Consider the following 20,958-nt stretch of genomic DNA (forward strand, 5'->3'; position numbering starts at 1 on the left):
CTCTAGCCACAGTTCTGCGGTCCTAATTAACTGGCTGGGGCTGAAAGCCTGGGCTCTATAATATGAGTTTTGGTCTTTGCCTGGGTTCAAAAGGTGGACCAAATTCTTGAAATCTGTACTGAAAGCAAAGTAGCCTAACCCAAAAGTAGTTTTAATATACTCTATAACATTTCTTGTGTTCAAGGAAACCTTTGTTAAATGTGTACTTAACTTTTTTTCTCTTCCCACTACCTCCATTGTCACAAAAACTTCAATTACTATAAATCTGGTCTTGAAAGATCAAAGTTTTACTTATTTGCCTGTGAGGTCTAGCAAGTTGAAGTCAAGTAAAATGGTCTGATTATAACTTGAAGCCAACCCTTTACGTGGCATTAAATGCTGTGTTGAAAATACAATGTCCCTTTTCTTGAAATATTTGACTTAGTTAGATGAGAATTTATTTATTTTCATCCTTTGCCTGGGATGTTATGTGTGTTTATGCAAATGCCTCACTTTAAAATCTCTTTGAGGCTGTTTTTATTATCACATCCTGGTCTCCTTCCCTAAACCCCAAACATCCTTCAGATATTTTATAATGTGGGGAAAACACCCAGGACCTATTAACCATGTGGTTAATGTCTGTCTGTCTATTGCAAAGCCCTGTATGGAGAGCTAGAGCTGTACAGTGCCAGTTTTGGGGGAGTATTGGTCCAAGGAGCTGCCAATCATGCGGCGATGCCACATCGTAAAGCCTGGTTACCGGGCTGTGCTCTGTGCCTAAATAAACACCTGAATAAACACCTTTATAATCGCTCCAGTCCACACCTTCACCTATGTCAGGCTGCTGTCCAATGAGATTAGAGAGGGAAAGTTATGGCCTAAACATTCACAGTCCGGTTTATCAGTTGGCAATGCAGAGCAGTTCACAAGTGATCTGTGCTACTTTCCAATTCAGTTCTCTATAAATCTGTCTTTGTCCCTCAACACTTTTTCTTCCCTTCCTCGTTCTCTCACTGTTCCACTTGGCGCTGGTTTGCCTTCTTCACTATTATTTATGCAAGTATTATTTATGAATGGCATTTATGAGTTTGTCTTTGGCCGCGCTCCGTGAAGCCTGCTGGCAAGACTTCTCGCTCACGGACCAAGTCAGATTTTTAAAAAAGATTGAACACAAAATGATTGAATGGTTATCCTTGCACAATACAGGCATACTATAAATTCCATACTGTTATTTACTGAACTGGATGAACTTGCAGGGGCCTATCTCCAGACCTGAGATTGAACCAATGCATTTGCCAATCTTCGTCACAGACCTGAGATTGGAACAAACACACTAGTATATGACTAACGGCAAATTAATATTATATTTCACTATACTAATACATGTTGTAATTTAAATACAGTCTAAGTTAGTTATTGTCAACTTCATTAGAACTTCCTGTTTCATTTCTTAAAGGAAAATGGAGACCCTGTTGCATCTGTTGGTCAATCAAAATTTTTTATAGTCCCTCTAAAAAGTTATCGCTCTGACGTATGCAATTTTGTTTTCTCTTTTCACAAAACCTTGACAAATAACTTAGGTAATTATGCTAGAAGGCTAATGTATACTCAAAAATACAGCCTACTTATGAATTAGTATTAATAGTGCAATATTATTCTGTTTTGTTCCTCATTTTTTTTTAATCTTTGCACTTGCAGGAGCGTGTAATTGAGAACCTGCGAGAACAAAAGGACAGAGAGGACAGGATGAGGCTGGAGGACATGGAGCTTCTGAAGAAAGAAAACCAGGAACTAAAAGACAAACTGTCCACCATCCAACCTCAGAGACTACTGCAGACCAACAACCAACCCGCAAGCCCCACCTCCGGACAAACCCAGCGCATGGAAGCAGAGGTCAGATTATCAGAATTTGTATTTTTATATTTATTCATTACAGTTGTTTTTATTTTTGTAAGAATCTGGCCCTGTCTATCAATGATAAAGGAAATGCTTAGGTATAGGCTTGAGTCTGAAACCTTCTTTTTTATTGATTTGTCTATTTAGCTACAAGGCCCACATGTAGTAAACAGTACTCTAGATCTAGTTGTACGCTCCATACTCACGCCATGTGGTTGGAGTCATTATTATTAGATGGCAAATAGCCCTTTTCCACGTCCAAGGCTCTCAAAGCACTTTACATCAAAAAACATTCATACACCAGTGTACGCAGGGGGGATTAAGTGTTTTGCCAAAGTACACAATGACAGCATTCATCTATGGGAGTTAAAATAGTACCCATCAAACTGTAGGTCTGTGAATCTGACTGTTCAACCAGTGATGTTTATGTTGAGAGCGGGATTTGAACCGCCAACCTTTGGATCAGTGGACAAACACTACCAACTGAGCTACTGTTATTAGTATATTTAGTACATTTCACCCTATTTATGTCATTTCCTATATCTTTCATCTTCACTTTAACCTGCAAACCTTACCCTGACAAAGGTGAAGAGTCCATACAGAAAAAAAAATATAATAACTACCTTTCTCTCAAACATTTTGTTCTTCTTCAAAGGAATACCAAAGAACTTTATAATTATCTTTATAGCACAAAAAGAAAAGATGTCTCAGCTACTGTAGAGGTTGTAATATGCTGTTTGCACTCTGTATTTATCCAGATAACATCCACTCTTAATTCTACCTCCCAGTGTGCATTGACTGTTACATGGCCTGGTAAAGAACCTTTTTGCACTACTAGCTTACAGGATTAAGAGCTACTTTAAAACTGGGTGATTTATGACCAAACATATCCCGCTATGCCACTATGGTTGCCAGGTCAGAGGCCCTGTTGTCTTTTTACTCTTTCTTCCTCCTCTCTCAGGTTTACAAGCCAGAACACAGTCTGCAGAATTTATGGGAATGCTTCTTTTATTTGATATGCACATCTTGTTCATGTGAAATGATATCTTGCTGAATGCTGACACGGTACCACATGAAAGCAGTAGCAGCTCAGTCATTCTGTTTGGGAGTAAATTCTCACTCTTGACAGAAGTGTGGCCATAATTGCACTATTTTGTGTACTTGGCAGGAGTCAAAGTTGTTATGTAAACTTCAAAAAGGGGAAATTGAGGTCTAGGTATTTTTCAGCCTGTGTCTGGTGCAGCATGAAGGGGTCAACGCTGGAGTGGTATGGCTAAAATGAATGTTCCATCACCACCTCTAGTAAAAGTGTAATAATTCATACAATTGGTCAAATAAAATCAGGTTATATGTGCTTTGGATTGAGATACCATTGTCAATATATTATAGTAATTCAACTACAGGATATATAAAATATTAATTGTATTTTATCTGAACAAGTTTTGTGTTCCCAATGTAGTTGTTACCTCAGTATGAGTCAGTTCAATTGGATAGGTGCAATATTCAAGCCATCTCAGTGACACCTTTATGGGAAAATTGGGTCTTGTTTTATGGCGTTTTATATAGCTACCACTTACAAAAAAGTTACACAAGTTCATAATACCACTCGTCATTGACACTAATCACAAACATTTAAAGTTGTTGTTTATGTTAGCACACAGTGAGCCATTGTGGCGTGTCTCCTCAAATCTATAATCACTTTGTTTATTTTTCACTTTTACAACATTCTTCTCATCTGCTGTAAGACGATCATCTTTACGACTTCAAATTTGATCTTTCGAAAGATTAAATTTTATGCTCTTTCTCTGTAGAATGCTCAGACAAGTGCATGGTTATGTGCACACAACACAATTAATTATAACGCAGATGTTAATATTTCAATGTTTCGCTAGATTATGGGAAAAATTATAGTCACAATTATTTGGCTCATAATTGAAATCAAGATTATTTCTTTACTGTCAAAGTTAACCTGTGGAGAAATTATGAACCTATATATATCTTGAGCCCAGAGTAACCTCTTTAAAAGGTTACCCCAGGCTCAGACTGCACGCGGTACAGCTCTGGTCCAGTGGCTGCAAGTATTCCGTATAGTACAAAATCCGAGAGGAGCTCACACGGCATGCCGTGCAGTGTGGAGGTGCCGGCGGAGGTGCCGGTGGAGGTGCCGGCGGAGGTGCCGGCAGAGGTGCCATGGAGCTCATGATCAAATCCATTGGAGTTTGTCTTTGCCGGACGCCAGAGCTGACCACACGCCTTTTGCCTTAATAAGTAAATAGTTATGTAATTATGTTAAGTAATAGTTTATGAACACGTGCTCTTGCGCGTGCAGCTTCAAAGGAGGTGACGCCAACAGCACAGCAGAGCCTCCGGTTCTGATGTGTCACACCACAGCTAAACCGGCCCGACACAAGAGTTGCAGATGAACCAGGTGCCGTCTGTGTGAGGCGTTACGTAGATTGTTGAAAAGTGACTGTTCTCCAGGTTTTGAGTGGCAGAATCCACACATATACAGAACAGAAAGTTTGATTGTTTTGCATTGCATTTTTGTAATACTGTATGTTCCAAATTATATGTCGCTCCGGAGTATAAGTCGCACCAGAGAAAAAATGTGTAATAATGAAAAAAAAAAAAACATATCACACTGAAAATTTATTTTACAAAATTTGAGACCAAGAAAAGACATTTTATCTTTAAAGGCAAGTTATAATAATAACAATAAAATAGAGAACTGCTGAATAGCAGTACAGCACGCTAACTTATCACATTTATATTTATTTGGCTACATGAAGCATAGACAGCAAAATGAATATGTGTCTGGTACATTAACATAAGAGATTAACAGTTAATCAGATAACGACGCTAATGTAACATATGTCGACTTGTCCACAAACACGAGGGGCACAATAGTTCACTGATGTTTACTGTGATCTTACATCTTCATCACAACTCTGAATCACAAAATTGATTGAAATCTTCATCCTCGGTGTCGCTTCTGAACAACTCTACCTGCTCCGGAAGCAGATGAAGTGGCGCTTCTGCGTGGCTGTCATCCTGGTACACAAGCCTAGATTGCCCTCGTGCAGTTATCAGTGTAACAATAACAAAGATGTGAAATTCTTGAATAGTTCCACATATAAGTCTGAGTATAAATTGCACCCCCGGACAAACTATGAAAAAAAGTGCGGCTTATAGTGCGGAAAATACGTGAAAATAATGGAACTCACAATTTGATATACAGACATATTTAAAGCCCCATATTGTGTCATGCTCTATAATCTTGTTTCCTCATCACAAACAGACCTGGAGATGTGTTTTGTTTCAATCATACATTTTTAACACACAAACCCTACATATTTAGGCTGAGTTCTTCTCTCATACAGATACAATGCTTTGTTCCACCTTCTGATGTCATGCCATAATACAGGAAGGGCTCCACTGTGTTTTAAACTCCAGACACCTTCACTAGAATTATTTTAATAATTTCAGCCCTGGAATGTACAGTCTCTACTAAACAAAAGGTAGAAGATAGCTGTTAACTTGAAAAGTACCGCTTCATGACATCACAAGGTGGAACAGAGCATTTTTGAGCTTTGGAGATGTAGACAGACTAATAATAAAGGGTTACTCAAACATGTGTGAATGAAATAAAACACAGCCAAGTATGTTTTTGATTAGGTAATATTCTAGCATGACTTAAAGCTCACAAGAGTCAATTTTGTGTAATATAAGATCTTTAAATCATCTTACAGTGTCCCATCAGCTGACCCCCTGTGCTTAATGTTTCACTATGGGAATATAATATAACGTGAACTGTTGTAACCTCATCAAAAACAAAGCTGGAGTTGTGGTTTATTTTATCCACACAATTTTCAGTAATCCCACATATTTTCTGAGCTCAAAACTATTTTAGCTTCATGCAAATTACTTCACTTTCTAATGCGCCAGAAGAGGCAGTCATAATCATAACAACCTCAGCATGGGGTTTTGTACAGACAAATTTTATGCCAGCTAAGGCTTTTAGGTATTTCCAAAACAAATACATTAGTTTAAATTATACTAAAGGAAATACCAAGGATAAGGTGTCCGAAATAGTTTTAAAAGTCAAAATAAAATAAAAAAAGTACTACAATTGGCCCTGTTGCATATTTACTGACTATTACGTTTTGACCTGCAGCTTACCGTGATACAGCATGTTTTTTCATTGGCTGATCATTGTGTATTAGCAGATGTTTGGTTTAGTGATGGTTATTCAAGTTGACCTCAGTGTCCTACTTTGTTGATTCCAAAGTAAATAAAGGATTTCTGGAACTAAACATTTCTTTTCAAAGTATAACCTCAGGGAAGGCACTCAACAAGACACGCCTTAATCTGCATCTTATTTCAGAAACGCACCAAGATTTCATCATTCTTTTCTGTGTTGACTAATAAGTGTGTGTAAGAAGTAGAGCGTTTTTATATTAAGTGCAGAATTATTGGTCTATTGGTACTTTGACTTCACATTCTTTAGTGCGATACAGTGAGCCTTATTGTCAGCTTTAGTGTACACTTTACCTTGGAATAGGAATTAAATTACCAAGAAAAACTCCACCACCACACACGTTTACTTAATTTGTAACATTTACTCAGAAAAAAACCATTGGAATGATAATAATAATTTTCACAGCCACATGCAGACTGTAACTGTATCTGAACAGGCTCTCATTTTCTGTCATAATATAAAAAGGTCCAGTTGGACATTGGGCTGACCTTTGAACCCCGGCTCCAGTAACACCGGTGTTTTCCACTGAAATGTCCATAACAAATTCCACTCCACTTAGGCTTAATGTATTTTGTTCAGCTTTAGATTGGTTTTGATGTGTGTGAAAGAGTAGAGGCCAGGCACGGGGGTACTGCGGTGCGGAGCTGCACGTTTTATCGAGAAAGGTGTTCCTCATTTTACATAGGCTTTGGCGTTTGTACAGTCGGGCACAAATGGATGTATTATTCCTGGAGAAATGTTAGAAAATGTAAAGAGTTGAACAAGATGTTGGAACAAATGAGCACTGCTTCCTCCAACTCTTCTGCAGACAGGTTTAAACCCAAAATGGCATAGATAAAACTGACATTTTTAAGATAGATTAAAGAAAATCCAGATGTTTAATTTCAGCATATGCTTATAGTATTAGATGTAATGTGTATCTTTGAAATGTGTATTCTAAGATTGCACTTTACTAAAAGTACTTTATTAAAATTACTACATAAACCTGTACGTAATTTTGTTAACACCTAGATAAAACTAAAGCTGCTCTAAACTTACAAAAACGCAAATACATTGTTCTAACCTGACTTTTTATGATAGTCCTTAGAGCTCTCATTTAACCATCTCTCATTGCACAATGAGACAAATATGGACAAAGTGGTTAGGTAGAAACAATGGGAAAGGTACTTTAAGGTTGCATACTTCCTTTGGGATATTTTTCTTGGAAAATTCTAAGTGCTTTATTGACTTCAAACATTTTACATCAGAAAAATGTGGAGATTTTTGGTGGCCTTATAAAATCCCACAGACAAGCACGAGCAGACAGTCATTTTGTAATGGTAATAAGTGAACTCCATAGTGGATGTGAAGGATGGCCTGAGGAAGTGGACCACAGAAAAGCAGCAGTGGGGACCGTGGGGTGATGAGAGGATGAGGGCGGATGAGCCAAATTGGACACGCTTTGGCTAAATGGTGACTCTGACCACAGGGAGCATTACCTTACCGCTCCTGGTGGACTCCTGGGTGGGATAGGCTCACACGTGACCCCTGGGCCATTTCAGTGTTCAGCCTGAGTCTAAGATGCACTATTAGTTCTGCTACTACATGACACACACTGGCCCTTTTGTTCAGCTGATTGACTGTAAGATCTAAGCTCTCAGCTTCAGTCTCTGCGAGTTCTGACCACCAACAGCATGACCTCAGTGAGATCAGTGCAGAGATAACTTTTTCCATACATTGTTTTTATTGATCTAAAAATGACTAGAAATATATGAAGAGTGTTATGAATATATATTTCTCTAGAGGTAGGCCTTATATTCATTTATCATGTATCCACCATCAACACAAACAGTTGAACAAAACAAAATTGAAAGTAGTTTTTTTAGTTATATTGTTTGTACTAATCACTAACAAAACATGATATAAAATAAAACAGAAGGCAATGAGACCTTTTCAGACGTTCCAGTCTGTCCCATGATACAACATGGGACACACTTGCTTCATGCCCTACACTTTATATCTCTAATAAAGTGTTCTTTGTTGTCTTGTTTGTTTGATGGTCATTTAACAACATTACATCCCCTACAGAGTGTCTCATCTCTCCAGACATGAGTCACTTCAGTTTCCAAATACCAGTCTTTGTCATCCTCTACTAGTTTTTAATTTCACTTCTTTAATGCTCTTACCATCGTTTTGTTTGCATCTTCACATTTATAATTGCTTTGATCTGACCATGTTTGTCTAACATACCACTTATGTCTTTCATGTTCAAAGACGCCGAGTTTAAACGGGACATCGCGAAGCCCTGACATCACCGAGCGTCTGAGGCTGCTGGAGCAGGAAGTGTCCCGTTACAGAGAGGAGTCGGTCAAGTCCCAGGCCGAAGTGGACAGGCTCATGGCGGCTCTGAGGGACGCAGAGACAGACCGATCCTTCAAGGACAAAAAGATATCTGACCTGGAGAGGTGAGGGTCAAACAATAAAGATAATCATCATCATAATAAAGATAAACACATTTCTATGGAGCCTAATGTTAAACCAATGGAGATTTTAATAAGCCCAATACAAATGTTAGTGTTCATTTATAAGTATAGAGTGATAAATGTATTTACCTGTAGTGACCCAGCTGTTTAAAGGTTGCTCATTTGTTTACTTTTTTCACATTGTTTTAGCTTTTTAATGCCCGTCTTTTGACCTTCCATTCAAATTATATGCTTGAGTGATGAAAAATTTGCACCCTTACCATAGTAAATAACAATTCAACATGTAACATTATATCTTTTAAATGGTTAATCCTAAAATGCCACTTATAAACAAGAAAATGAAATCCATTTATGAAAGTTAATAGGTCTTTACTATAGGCTCTGAGTTATATTTGAACAATACAGTGTAGAATTAGTCCTCACTGAGCTTAGGCCTCATGCATTTTGGATGTAGAAGTTGAAGCTTTACAATGCAACTTTAACAAGTTATTATTTGTTCTTGTGTATTCCTGTTTGCAGACCAGGGTAAGTCTGAAGTTTTATACTAAATGTTTCTCATCTGTAAATAATCTGCCTCCATTTCATCTTATCCTCTGCATCTTCACTGTATCCATAAGTCATAAGCTTCTCGAAAGTCTTTTGCTCTAAAACATAATGTCCCTGAGTCAGTCTGACCTTTCTCTTGGTTCAAAGTTCAAGGTTACTTTATTAGTATAGGCACATTTTGTTAGGCAATGAGTCGGCTCATTCATTGATTCACATATATACACAAGTGCATCTGGAAACGTAACAAAGAGTGCAGAGTGCAGGCTAAGAACTAAAACCCCACTAGAAACAACACATTAAAAAAGAATACAAATACAGCATATGTGCAAAGGGGTATATAAATAAGATAAATATAATAAATCACTTGTTCAGGGCACTTATGACTGTTGGAACAAAGATGCTTTTGTAGTGCTTGGTTTTACAAGACGCTACTTCAGAAGTTACCTAATCATGAAACAAGACAAAAGGATAACACAGATTCAATAAAACAATGATAAAACATAGTTAACAAGGTTTTGTCAGTGTGGACGAATGACAATTTCCTTAAGCAAAACAAACGTAGGTGGCCCTTTTTGCACACTGCTTCACAATGGGGCTCAAAGGTGAGTTTGTTGTTTATGACAGTTCCAAGATATCTGCAAGTGTTCACAGACTCGCAGACTTTAGAATGTTTATCCAGAGGAAAGACTATTCACAGCGGTCCAAGAACTCACTGACAACTAGGCCTGTCACAATAATTACTATATCCACTTATTGTTCAATATATGAAAGCTGGAACAATATATTTAGAGGCCCAATATTTATCGTATGTATCGTGGTTCATTCTGCTATGTCTTTTAATGGTCGTATCTATTTAAAAATGGTTTAATGGGATTATCCAGGCTTATTGTTATTGTGTCAGTGGCATAAAGTAGTCTCAATATTATCATTTATCACAATATTTCTCTATAGCAAAATATTGTGCTTAAAAAATGTCTTATTGTGACAGGTCTACTGTTCACAGGGCCATGAACTGTCTCACTGTCATGTAACATACTTAAGAATCGTTCTCTCCACTCTACTGCTCCAGCATAGGTCAGTGTACAATATAAATAAAAGTGGCGAGAGGGCACTTCCTTGTAGAGAACCAGTGGAAGACTGAGCCTGGTCAGACACGGATCATTCACCCTCACTATTTGTGTCTTGTTAGTTTTGGAAGCTCAGAATCCAGCCCACAAGATTGCTGCTTAGGTTAAAATGTTGTAAGAGTCTCAAGGCTAAAATGTGGGGCTGCGTTGAATTAAAAACAGATGAAAAATCAACAAATAAAAGTCGGGCGTGTGCTCCATTTCTTTCAAGGTGTCTAAAACGCAGATTCATTAGTGACTGTTGCATCCTCGACCTCTCTGTTTGGCCTACAGGCAAACTGCATGGGGTCCAAATCAGGTTCCACTTTATTAATCATTTCAGTTCTTGCCAATTTTTCAAAAGTTTTCATAACAATGTACGTCAATGCTATAAGCCGGAAATCATTGAGGGTTTTTGGATAACTGATTTTCGGGGCTGGAATAACAACAGCATCCTTCCACACCTTTGGCACGATCTGCATTTCCAAATACTCTGCACAAGATTTTAAGAGGTGACCGCAAATATTATCAGGGCCCTGGCTTTTGTTGTGTATGTCAATATAAAGCATGCTAGCTCTGTCGTTTTCCTGGTACCGCTTTTCCAAAAACTTACAACATAACTGTAATACCATTATTTAACCCACTAGTCTTAATGGCTCCTTTACAACATTCCCAGGTATAATAGTGGAAAACTTTACAATGCCTTAAATTGGATTCCCACATTTCTTACTTTTGACAACCACACCGGGACAATAAACATGCAATACTAAATAGGCAACAACCCTATTAAGATTCCTAATACAAAATATTCCTTCACTTACAACACTCACTTCAATCGTTTGTTTTGTGTCTTTTAATTCGTAATGTTTAATGTGATTTTCCATCAGCTTTTATATGCCTAGGTACTGTAAATTCTGTACTTTATTTGTGCTATCCAGGACAGTAGGTGGTGTTATACTGGCCCAAATACTAGCTGCTAATTTGCTGTATTTACTACTGGCAGGATACTTTTCAATTATTATCTGATTTTTGGATTAGGGTGAAGTGATAATGGGCTACATGTGATGCAGTTTTATGGCTGCGTAACTGCTATCAATATGTACTTACTGACAAAATACTTCACACTGATAAAAACGTTCACCTAGCTTTAGCCCCATCAAGGGTGCCAAATATGTTAGCTGTGGTTTATAATGGTTTAGGATGGATCTGAATTGGCTGTGTGCTCTGAATTCAACCGTTTCCTTCCTCATTTATTACCCGTTTTACAGACTCTACTCTTTGGCACGGGAACACTGTGCTGAGTCAGAGCCAATTACGCACTAGTATATTTGACTAAACAATAGGATTTTTAGCTGTTTACAACTTGTCTAATCCAATGCATCATTTTTAAACAGAACGATTTGCTCAAATTGAGCTAAATTCAAACGCACAGCACGTTGATTGCTTCTGTGAGATTGGCCCTAGTTTCAAAAGTTCTATAACACAGTCAGTTTACATTACAACATTTTCTATCTTACTACAAGTATGTGGTCTCTGTCTTCATATTCACATTAATAAAAACACAGTAGTTTTGTTATTGAGATTGGCAGGGTAACAACAGTTCAACACCCCGTCATTATATCTTTGGCAAATCCATATAGGATTTTCCAGTGATTAAATTTGTGTATATGAGAGTTGTATCTAGACACATGAAAGTCTTTTCTAATCAGAGTGTTACCGTTGGAACAAGGTCACAAGGCCAATTATCTTCAATTATTTTGTGAAATAAAAGGAAAGATGCGGGAAGGCACACGTTTTCAACCATCTCGCTGCGAGCACAACTAAATTAAAATAGTATCGGTATTACCCAAGTATTCAGGTCATCGTAAAAGTTATTTGAAAACATTTACACAGAACATTTTTTTTTTCCTGTTTCGTTCCATCCGCCAAAAATGTGCCTGTATAGGTGAATAGAAAAACATGAAATCCCATAGTGAATACATGTTATGGAATAGCTGTCAATGGATGTCTTTTTCTTAGCCCAGTTTAGCCAAGAGTTCCTGACTTATTCCTAAATAGCATGGAAAACGCTGGCAACAGAAATGAAGCAAAATAAATTAATTGAATCAGATGGAAAATGTTTGTTTTTGTGGTAATTCATTTCTCATTTGAAGATACGTTTTCAAGTATTTTCTGCAGGTCCATAATTTGGACAAACAGTAAATGTTATTGCCAAAGAGCAACTATTTAAAGGCAGGCATTCCTAGTCCAATTCATTCCTGTTTTATTTCCGTCGTAACCTTCCACGTTGGATCGCTTTTGTTTTGTGGGTTTATTAAAAATGAGTGAATTAAGATTTATAGGAATAAAAACTCACAATCTGGACTTCTTCAAAGGTTATTATGCCTTTAAACTTTATATACTCTGATCAGTCCAATGAGAATGCACAACCTGTTCCAGCAACAACCTACTTTATATTCACACTTTCCCACATTCAGATTTGGGAGCGGCCTGAGGTGACCGCAGCTTCCTGAAGTTGGGCACTCTTTTTCTACAGTTAAACCTCTCTTTGCTTTAAGATAACACAACTATAATTCAGAGAAAATATTCCAAAAAAAAAAAAAACGATAAAGAAAATAGAAGAGTGGAGAGACAAAAATATGTGAATCCACTCGAACGAGAGGTACACATTGACAGCCAGAATTGAATCGGAGTTGCTTGTGTTGGACTAAAGAGACAGGGAGCGCTCCAAAGAGGAAACGTGAAAAATTACTTATTACACTCTATTTAAAGGCTGAATTCATGTGCGTGCTGCCTCGCTAATAAATGTCACTGCTATAAAATATATATCCCCCTTCGTAAATTCAATCATTTAGTAATCAACAAATCACAAATATCATCCCGATTTTTCGGCCAAACTCAAATACTTGTAGCTCACACACCTCATTTGCCTCTCCATTGATCAAAACACTTACCTCATTGCGGGTGCTGAAGGCTTGATGAGGGCGGATCATCTATCAAAAAGCACCAGCGTGTCTGTTGGTTTTTACACCTGTGCCAGTAGTGCCTCTGACTGATAGGTGATATGCCCTCATGGCAAGTGTGCTCTCTATGGACATGCCTCGGAGCTAATAAAAACATTCACAGAAACATCAAAGATCAGTATAAACAGCCTGGTTCCCACCGCTACCCAGACGCTCTCCCATACATATACTTTTTCCAAATAAATCATAATCGTTATCAGGCATTTTTAAAAGCCACATACTGATAGCAGAAGGGTTTTCAAGTAGCCGCCATTACGCATGTAAATATTGGTACAACAGTCAAGAACTCCTACTTAATCTTTTCTTATAAAAAACAGGAATGTCTATAAACGCCCCTTTATACATATGAGTCTGCTAAATATATATATATGCATTAATTATTCATCATACTGGCTATTTTTACAACAAAATTAGTCTGGAAGTTGCAGAGACACATAGGGTATTCTACGGGCCGTGACAGCAGATATTTGTGTGTATGTGGGGCTGTCTTGTCAGAGGTGCCCAGAGTCAACAGTGCAGTGTGGATGTAGAATAATAATGTGGGTGAGGTGAGCAGCTGCGTGGTCTCAGCTTGTTTACAGTGTCGGAGGGTTCTCTTAAGCACTAATTTGTCACTGTCAGCTCTTTTGCACTTTCCTCAGCTTTTTGTGGGTCTGAATGTGTGGACATGTGTGCTACTGATTTAGTGGTGCGTATCGGTGTATGTTATGGCTGTTTATAGGTTATCTTAATATTTACTGTTTGACCAGGTCTAAGCAAGCCCTAGGCCTCGTACCATATATGTCATCTTGTTAATTGTACTCGTTTTAATGGACACACTTTCCTCCACTGATTTCACTTTCTACTCTCCATGGCCTACTAGTCTGCTCTTAAAAAATACACACAACAAACAATACATTAAATACAGCAGATAAGTAGTGGCACGAGGGCCAGAGAGGAGCTGGCATGTTTCTCCTTGTGTCTTAGTGGGTTTCTTCTGGGCACTCCAGTTTCCCCCATTAACCCAACTCATGAACTCTAACTCCAAGTGCGCACTTATACATTTAGTAATGGTTAGGAAGTCTTGCATTTCTAAAACTGCAAACAATTGCTACTGACTTGAGTATTTGAAGGAGCAGTATAATCAGTGCCTCCACAGAGCACGCACGCTGTCAGAAAACTGAAGTAATGTAGTGTCATTTCAGTGTTTCTCGCCTTTCATTTCTATTGCACTGCAGTGTGTCATTATACTTGCATGTGCTTGTGTCTGCATCTGTTTGTGTTATGTTGAATGATTTACACAGCGGTGTCTCACCAGCTTGGGCCATGTCTGGACTTGTCCTGGTCTTCTCTGTCACTGATACTAGACATGCACTCTCTACCTCACCAGTGAACCACCCAACATACCTAACCTAACTATATTTAATGCAATGGACACTAAATGTGTTTCATTGTGCTGCAAATTTAGGTTAACCCACAATTCTCTTATTTCAAGCCACAGTATGTAACTTTCTAGCCAAAACGTAAACCAAAATAAAAGCATGTGTTTTTTTTTTTTTTTTTCATTTTGTTTTTGTTTGTTGCACTGAAAAATTCTAAAGGTGAGTTCTCCACAAACCTGACTCTTATTTGGCATCGAGGAGTGGCTCTTCTTACGTGTTTCCATGGAAATTGTTTTCCTTTGGCTATAATCTGCCATAGTATGATATAAAACGTACCTATGCCCATCGGGAAGTGTGTTTCGATGTATGGTTTTAACTTTCTATTTCCATGGAGTCATGCAGTTAACATGCCACCCTCAGAAAGTTACATATTGTACCTTTAACTCTTATATATCTCAAATTGCTATGGGCGATGGATTAAGGTTTGATCATTTTACTCTTGTGCTTCCTCTAAAGGCAAATCAGATCTCCCAACATCCAGAAGCAGAGTATCCCAGCTGAGATGAGAAGGGATGCGGTGCCAGACGGACACGCACACCCACATTCTTTATCACAGGTTAGTGTATTAGGTTGTTCTTGTACTTTTTGCATTTCATGTGTCATGCCATACTTATTTACTACAAGTTAAATGAAAAAGACAGGTATTTAGTCTAGCAACATCCTCGCCAGGAGTAAAAGACCTCCAGGGATCCCACATTACTGAATTTAGCCATGTCGGTAATGTCGAAGATCAATTTTTGATATCCAGCATCAAGTGATATAATTTGTAGGGTTGTGTACAGAGTGTCATGAGTGTCAGCAGTAGTGGAGGCTGCTTGCTCCTCTGTACACATGTATCAGGCCTATGAGTGCAGTAGTGTTAATATGCAGAATGTAGCCCTGCCAGGGTTTCCCCACGAGGCCGATGAAGTAGAGTACACTTCTCTGTATCCCTCTGCCAAATGAAGTGCGAGCCTCTCTCTCTCTCTCTATCCCTCCCTCTCCGTACAATTTTGTTATTTCTGTGAACGCTGGCAGGCAACATCCTACATCCGATTCCTGTATTAAACCGTGTCTGGGCAGAACACATTTACAGTATATTACTAAAACAGGGAAGAATTAAAGTCGCTGAGAGACTTGTAAAGTGGAGTGATAGACTGATATAGAGTGATGGATGTTGTCTGTTAAGGAAAGGTATTTTAGAGAGAGGTGGAAAAGTGTTATTTGGGGTATGTATTTCACCTCTTGTAAAATATTGACACAAGGAAATAGTGCTGTTAAAACATATGGTCTTCAATTTTAAGTCAAGTGTTATATGAGCTTTGGAACAAGATTCAAGGTCCTTTGAGGCAAAAGCTGATATACAGGAATAACATTAAGAACACCACTGAGTATGTTTTCACAGTGGCACCTGTCAGTGGGTGTAATAAGCACTATTAAGCAGACGGTGAACAATATGTCCTTAAAGTTCATGCATTAGGGAGATGAAAAAAGTAAGTTGAACTGAGAAGCTTCTCCAAGAGCCAAGTTGATGACTAGATAGGGTCAGAGCATTTCTTAAGGTGCTCTCGGTCTGCAGTGGTCAGTATTGTTAAAAATTATCCATGTGAGGAACACTGGTGATGCAATTTGTGCACATAATGTTACAAGATATGTTTTGTAGACTGTCATGCTTGTTTATTTAGGAATACAATTTGGAATCCACTAAAAAGAAAATTTAAAAAAGTTTATAGAAAACCTGTTCCTGTATGCAGCAGATTAGTTCCAGTCAGCCATCTCTTCCTTTCCATCTCAAGTTGTATCTTTGTGTCGATCGGGAACATGCACACTCTGAGCATAAACACAAACAAACATGTCCGCTCCTCTGCTCTCCTTCCAGAGAGTTTATGTGGGATATAATGATAGCATCTCTTTGTTTGATCGTCTCCATCGCGCCACGCTGCACTTCCCAAACATAGAAACAGCTCGCTTCGGAAATGCTCACTTCAAACATTCACGCCGACCCCGTTTATTGTTTTTAGTTCAGTTTGATTTTATCTACAAAATCCCTCTCCCTCCCTCTGTGTGTTTATGTTAAAAAAGATAAGATAAAGCATATTCTTTCGGTATCAAGGAGCCACTTCTTTAATTGCATTATTGGCATTGTTCTATACCTCTCCACTATTGGTTATAAGTACAAATGCATTTAATCTGTTGAAGAAATGCTAATCAAATGCCGCTCAATGCTATGTAATGTTTTAATAACTGTTTTTAAACCGTACAGTATCACATACTAAAACTTATTTTCCTCATGTGTACCTTTTGTAATATAGGAAGAGTACAGTGTGCAAGGCTTTGGATTGTCAGCACACAGCTGCTGGAAATATGCATATTCTCACTCTCGCTCATTTATTTTAGTAATTATAATCCCTCCATCAAACCAGGAAGGCCAGACTTCATAATGACCCTTCCCAAAGGCATTAGGTGATGATTGCTGCTGCACAGGCGATTATCTTTACATTTTTCACTGCTCTCTATCTGTTTATCAGAGCGTTGCTGTTTGCACTTTCCTCCCATCCGTGCAGAAAGCCATATCACACTAGGGCTGCACTATATTTTGCTTTGTGCAATATCCTCATCATGAGAAACTAGAGATTACTTTGATAGAGAACCTAAAACAACCTAAACTTTCAGCTAGGTAGTCCTGACTGATCCTAATTTCAGAGCTGAAGAAGTGTCCCCAGGCACTGTAGTATGATCTTCCCTTAGGGAAATGCAGACAATAAGATTGTTAAAAATTCTTACATTGTCAGATCTTAAACACAAAATGTACTTTTTTTCCCCAGTTGTTCACGCACTGACTTTGAAGATGCTCTTATTGACTGCACAGACCCCATACGCATTTTCATCTGAACTTTGTAGACAGACAGGGTCTTAGATTTCACTCAGGGTCCAGCTGTGGCAGACCTGTGTCAGCAGGGAGCCTGGGCGTATGCATCAGTGTAGTCGCGTGTGTGTTTGGTGATGTTGTTGATTCTGGTGCATCGAATTACTGCTCATATGCCACGTCCAATTACCCATGTGGAGCGGTGAAGTACACAGGCTGCCTCTGTGAGTGTGTGCGGCACATTGTCGCTCACCTTGAGCTGTGCCTAGACACAAGTATTTTTTAGTCAATATCACTCATCTTTGTACTTTTGTACTTATTTTGTACTTATATTACGCTAGGTATTCATGATTGCTTATGGTATATTCTTATTACTAAATCAACCAACCAACCACAACCACAGATCATTTAACACTAGAATAGAATACAATTAATATCTTCGATTTGACTGTTATGATATCAGATCCTCTTGATATAATGTACATTTTTATGGTCATCAAACGCAAAAGAAAACTCACATAAATATTAGAACACTGGGACTTTATAAGCAATTAGCATAACATGTAATAGATAGTGCACTATATTACTGTATTATGAAATATGGTCAATAATAATTCATAATTGTTAATTTTTAAAACTCGACAAACCAACAAAATGTTTTCTCATTTCCATATATCCGATAGATAGTGTAAATAATATACACATTTTGTGTCATAGTGAAATAACTATTATCAAAGGTACATTCAAAATAGAGTGTAGAAAAACATCAGTTCACCCTACGAATAAAATGTAAATAGTTTTTATTTAAATACTCCATCGTCACATTTCTGCAGTGGGCACTGCTGTCAAAGAAGTGCTAACGTGTGAACTTGCCTCAGTAAGTGATGGGGGGTTATGGCGAACACACAGACAACTGGAGGTTTATTATTTCTACCCAGTGTTTTCTTTCACAGTTCCATCACCCAGTGAGGAGAACTATCCTTTTCCCAGCCCTCACTGTGGGCCACACACACTCTGTCTCTGCCCATACAGGCTCACAGGGATGTAACAAAGGTCACGCTACTTAGACAGCGCCGCTCTCAATGTCTAGCAGGGAGGGAAGTGCTAATTGTTTAGTTTAGTGGGTTGCAAGCTGTGGTGCATGTCCCATTGGTTGTAGGGAGGACTTCTGCTACTCAACTTTGTTATGTCAAGTCAGTTGTGTTTGTTGTTAACTTGCCTTTATAGGTGGGGTCTTACTCCTAAATAATAGGGTTAGATCATTGTTCCAGTTTTGTCCTAGTTTAAACCAAGTTAAATTACACCTGCATAGTTGTCTGTGTGCTTGTTAGTGCACAGTGAGGAGTTAGATTCATTTGTTCTTTAAATATTGTAGCAGCAGTAAGGGACCTAGTTGGAATGCACCCTACCCTGGGACCAGAGGGTTCCTGGTTTGCTACTTGTTCAAAGTTCTTATTGTTGCTTTGTCCCTGGTCACTGTGGTAATACCATGTTTGAAAGTTTAAAGAGGTTACCTGAGCTTCTCTGTGAAGGTTAGCCTATAAGGACTGGTGTTATTAAATTAAATTATGAGAATTAAATACATCTTAACAAGTTGACTAACATTTAACCACTAAGCCATACTCAAAGACAAACACTCTCTTTCTTTGGCCTTCACTGCTTTGCTCCTCTTCCTCTCCTGGCTATGGTCTCACCTATTTTCCTCAGCTTACTTCCTCGACTTCCCAGGATGCAATGCGGGAGACGGCCGAGCGGATTGGGGAGTTGGAGAAGGCACTGAGGGACAGCATGAAAACGTCTGCACATAGAGAGGCGTTGTGGGCACAGGAGGAGACCGCACGAGTTCAGGCTCAAAGACAGGTTGACCCCATGAAACACACAGGACGTTCTAAATAGATGTATTGTAATCTACTACACAACTATATATATTACAATTAAAGATGAGAAATGGTAGCTTATTTTAATATGGCATAAGTCCACACTGTATTGTTGAAAGTATGGACAGTAGGTCAGTTGGTACAGTGTTTGTTGATTTGAAGGTTGGCGATTTGAATTCTGCTCTCAATCTAAACATCATTGCTTCAAATTTAAATTAAATAGTGTGAATTGAATAGTTAGGAATAACGGTAAACTGCAATGCATACGTTCATCGAGCCATTAGATGACAGTGAACAATAAGCCACCTCAAATTAGCTATTAAATACAATAATTAGCTTGAAAAGAGATATTTCATTAGAAGTCAAATATACATTTTCCCAGTGGTCATGCCTTAAATGCAGCATAGGTGTGTAGGTGGTGGGAAAGACTGAAAGTGAAGGGGAGTCCGTTTCCTCTTGGTGTGAGTGTGCATTTGAATGAGAATGACCTTGCATTGCTTATGATTGCCACAAGTAACATGAGAGTAATCAGTGGTTTTTCAGGCAGAACTGTAGCTGTATGGCTTTAACATACATACAGTACATATGCTCCCGGTTATTTGCACATACGCCTGCCTCGCAACTGAAGCCTGTAGTGGAAAATTGAACAGATGAGGAGAGTAGATCATGGCTTGGCTGGACATAACTGGAAAGACAGACAGCCTTACCCTTGCTCCTTTAGTCAACATACATGTTTTTAAAATGTTTTTTTGCACGAAATGTTTAGTCAACAACTGTATTATTATAGTTTGAAGTCGTGATGATCCAAATGTGGCCTTGACCCATTTATGTCATTAAGTATTCCGGACAATGCTTCTTACATCGTCTTACTGTTTAAAATATACATCTTTAAAACAATAATGATTTGTAACAACTAACAGAAATGGGACTATTGACTTCCTGTTAAAAAATGCAGAACTAATCGGCCCTGCCTTTTCATATTTGCATTTCATCATAGCAAGCAGCAGAGTTTTTGTTTTATTTTTTAAACAATACATGACCTTTTTTAACCCTACTGGAACCTACAGTTTTTGGAATAATTGGAAGTTAAGTTAGTCTAACCCTAGGGAAGTGAGGGGATGTTCTGAGACTCAAATCTTGGACAATGCAATATTACTCAAACATGCATGAATCAATGTAAATACAATGATAAGGGATCCCCAATATAGCTTGGAATAATGATTTTAAAGAAGTAACATCATATCCTAAATTGCACTGAACTTGGGAAATCCCTGAAATACCCTTTGCTAGCCTAATAATCAAGTATGCATTAACCTGTCCCCACTTCCTGACCCTAACACCCTTTTCATTCCCTCCACTTTGAAACTCAGCGACTCCACTTGAGGCATATTGAGCTTGAGAGGACTTGCCGTCACCGTGTCGACACTTAGGAGTCACCGGTTTTGCCCCTGCACTTTCAGCTGCTCTGTCCCTGTGATGCTCCCTGACAAGGTGCTGCCTGTCAACGCACTCGACATGGAGAGACCTGTGACATCACCAACTGAA

At 38.5% G+C, this 20,958-nt stretch overlaps 1 protein-coding gene across 1 annotated transcript in view; it reads left to right on the forward strand.

Annotated features, from left to right (window-relative positions):
* The window catches only part of LOC117373028 (ERC protein 2-like), a 118,175-nt gene that overhangs the window by 36,260 nt on the left and 60,957 nt on the right, over positions 1–20,958 (forward strand). The window contains 4 exon segments of the mRNA XM_055223075.1: positions 1,678–1,872; positions 8,387–8,583; positions 15,148–15,247; positions 19,244–19,396. Coding sequence (XP_055079050.1) covers positions 1,678–1,872; positions 8,387–8,583; positions 15,148–15,247; positions 19,244–19,396 — 645 coding nt within the window.

The sequence above is a fragment of the Periophthalmus magnuspinnatus genome, chromosome 7 (genome assembly GCF_009829125.3).
Source record: "Periophthalmus magnuspinnatus isolate fPerMag1 chromosome 7, fPerMag1.2.pri, whole genome shotgun sequence".
Lineage (NCBI taxonomy): Eukaryota > Metazoa > Chordata > Actinopteri > Gobiiformes > Gobiidae > Periophthalmus > Periophthalmus magnuspinnatus.